Here is a 2,499-nt window from a genome sequence, read left to right on the forward strand (position 1 = left end):
CGCCACCTTAGGTGTATGTGGCTGGCGCCTTAGCTGCTTGAGCCACAGGCGCCGAGCCAACTAAACTAGTTTTAAGAACTTTTTGCTAACCTGAGCAAGAGCAAGACCCTGTCTCTACTAAAACAGAGAAAATTAGCTGAGTGTTGTGGCAGGCACCTGTAGTCCCAGTTACTTGGGAGGCTGAGGTATGATGATCATTTAAGCCCAAGAGTTTGAGGTTGCTGTGAGCTGTGACACCAGGGCAACAGTAAGACTCTTGACTCAAAAAAAGAGCAGTTTTTTGCCAGGGCTGAGTTTGAACCCACTATCTCCCGTATATGGGGCCGGCGCCCCACTCCTTGTGCCATAGGCACCGCCCCCCCCCCCAAAAAAGAATTTTTGCCAATGGCATATGTGTTTACTTTGTAAAAGATAATGAGCCTGTGCGCATAATTACAGTTAGTCTAATGTTACTCACAAACTTAAAAATAACCAAATAGTTTTATCACACTGAATTGATATGAATTCATAGGTTACACATAACCAGAGAAGTCTGGAGTAAAAGGCATTCATATGCTCAGGTCTAGTTGTTGGAAACTAGGTTTCTTGTGTCACTTCACAAAAAAGTATTTTTCAAAACTATTTTTCAAAGCTGAGGGTGGGTACAAATAGTCCAGGTTGAGCTGGGGAGCAAGGTGTCAGTGTGAAGCCTGCCCTGGCCTTTGACTTTGGCCAGTAGTGGAGGAGTCCCAGGTCAGCCTGAGCAGCCATGTGGAAGCTCCTTGGGCTGGGAAGGGCAGAACTGGCAGATCTGTGACCCGGCAGTGAGCACACAAATGTGACGGATGTTTTCTTTGGGATATCAGTCATCTTTTTAGGGTTGCCTTTGTAGTATTGCCCTCTGTCACACAGGGGGGTCTGAGTGCCAAGTAGGAAATGCACAAATGTCAGTGTGAGTTTGACAACCTGAGTTCTGAATTACCAAGACATCAGACCCAGGAATTCCAGCCACATCCTATAGCCCCCCAATCACACCTGAGTCTACCAGATAAACGATTGTAAACACAGCAGTCTTTGTCACAGAGGTCTGGTTGCCTCAGTCACTTTGGAACTCTGTTGGGTCCGTGTCAGAAGTTACACAAGCTCAGAGCTGCCTAAGGGGAATGCCGCCACTGAGACCTTTGAGGGCTGCGTGTTTGGCTTCTTCGTACACTTCTTTTAATCTAGTAGGTAAATTGGCTTATGCGTGTAACATTTTATTCCAGCAGTAGTCTTAGTATCAAGTTGCAAGGCACCATCACATGCTGATACTTGGCCTAAATTTAAGTACAAAAACAAAACAGGAGCAGGAAAATTGTGTTTGAAATGTAGTTAAGAGTGGTGGGTTTCCCTCCTTGGTTACTTTGACTAGAGCTGCCCTTTTCTTTCCTTCAGGCCAGATAATGCAGTGCCCGGGGACGTGCTGGTGCTGACGAAACCCCTGGGGACACAGGTCGCCGTGGCCGTGCACCAGTGGCTGGATATTGTGAGTAAACCACTGTGTGTGAAGGGCGGGGGGGTGGACAAGTGTTCTGGTAAATTAAGTGAAATTTTCAGGTACTGAACGATTGATTGGAACAGGTAAGCCCCAGCTTGGGGCCTCAAAGACTTCTGTAAAGAATTTGGGAGGCTTGTCGGTTTCTTTGTTGCCAGATAGTTTTGTCTTCACCTCTTAAACACAGAGAAAAAGTAAGGTGGAGGAGAACTTGTGGAAGTGTAGTGGTTTGGGTATAAATAAAGCTAGGGTTAGTGACAGTTTAAATTGTTTTAGTCGTGGGGTTTTTGATGGTTTATTTGGTAGTTTTGTCTTTTTAAACTGATTAGTGACTCAGAACATTTTAATAATTAATTCTCTTATGGAGAATGAATCTAAAATATGAGGGTATTTCTCCTGAGCCATTTTTGCATTATGCTGAGCTATAATCATACTTTACTTCAGATTGACTTTATTGCCATTGCCATAACAACTCAAAAATTAATAAGATTGTGGTATATTCACACACACCATGGTGTATTTCATTTCTACAACTGTCATCTGGAATTACTAGTTCTGAGAAACAGTTGAAAAGGAATAATCAATAATTTTATGTAGGCTGGGCGCCGTGGCTCATGCCTGTAATCCTAGCACTCTGGGAGGCCAAGGCTTGTGGCTTGCTTAAGCTCAGGAGTTGGAGACCACCCTGAGCAAGAGCAAGACCCAGCCTCTGAAAATAGTTGGACGCTGTGGCAGTTGCCTGTAGTTCCGGCTACTGGGAAGGCTAGTGCAAGAAGATTGCTTGAGCTCAAGAGTTTGAGGTTGGTCAGCATCTGTGGCTCAGTGAGTAGGGTGCCAGCCCTGTATACCGAGGTGGCAGGTTCAAACCCAGCCCTGGCCAAACTGCAACAAAAAAATAGCCGAGCATTGTGGCAGGCACCTGTAGTCCCAGCTACTCAGGAGGCTGAGGCAAGAGAATCGCCTAAGCCCAAGAGCTGGAGGTTGCT

At 45.6% G+C, this 2,499-nt stretch overlaps 1 protein-coding gene across 3 annotated transcripts in view; it reads left to right on the plus strand.

Moving 5' to 3' along the window:
- The window catches only part of SEPHS1 (selenophosphate synthetase 1), a 25,498-nt gene that overhangs the window by 14,254 nt on the left and 8,745 nt on the right, over window positions 1-2,499 (plus strand). For all 3 annotated transcript variants that reach the window (XM_003786805.3, XM_012803333.2, XM_023511403.1), the window contains exon 6: window positions 1,414-1,504. In XM_003786805.3, coding sequence (XP_003786853.1) covers window positions 1,414-1,504 — 91 coding nt within the window. The remainder of the gene's footprint in view (window positions 1-1,413; window positions 1,505-2,499) is intronic.

The sequence above is a fragment of the Otolemur garnettii genome, unplaced genomic scaffold, assembly GCF_000181295.1.
Source record: "Otolemur garnettii isolate 467f Iridium unplaced genomic scaffold, OtoGar3 scaffold00019, whole genome shotgun sequence".
In the NCBI taxonomy this organism is placed as follows: Eukaryota; Metazoa; Chordata; class Mammalia; order Primates; family Galagidae; genus Otolemur; species Otolemur garnettii.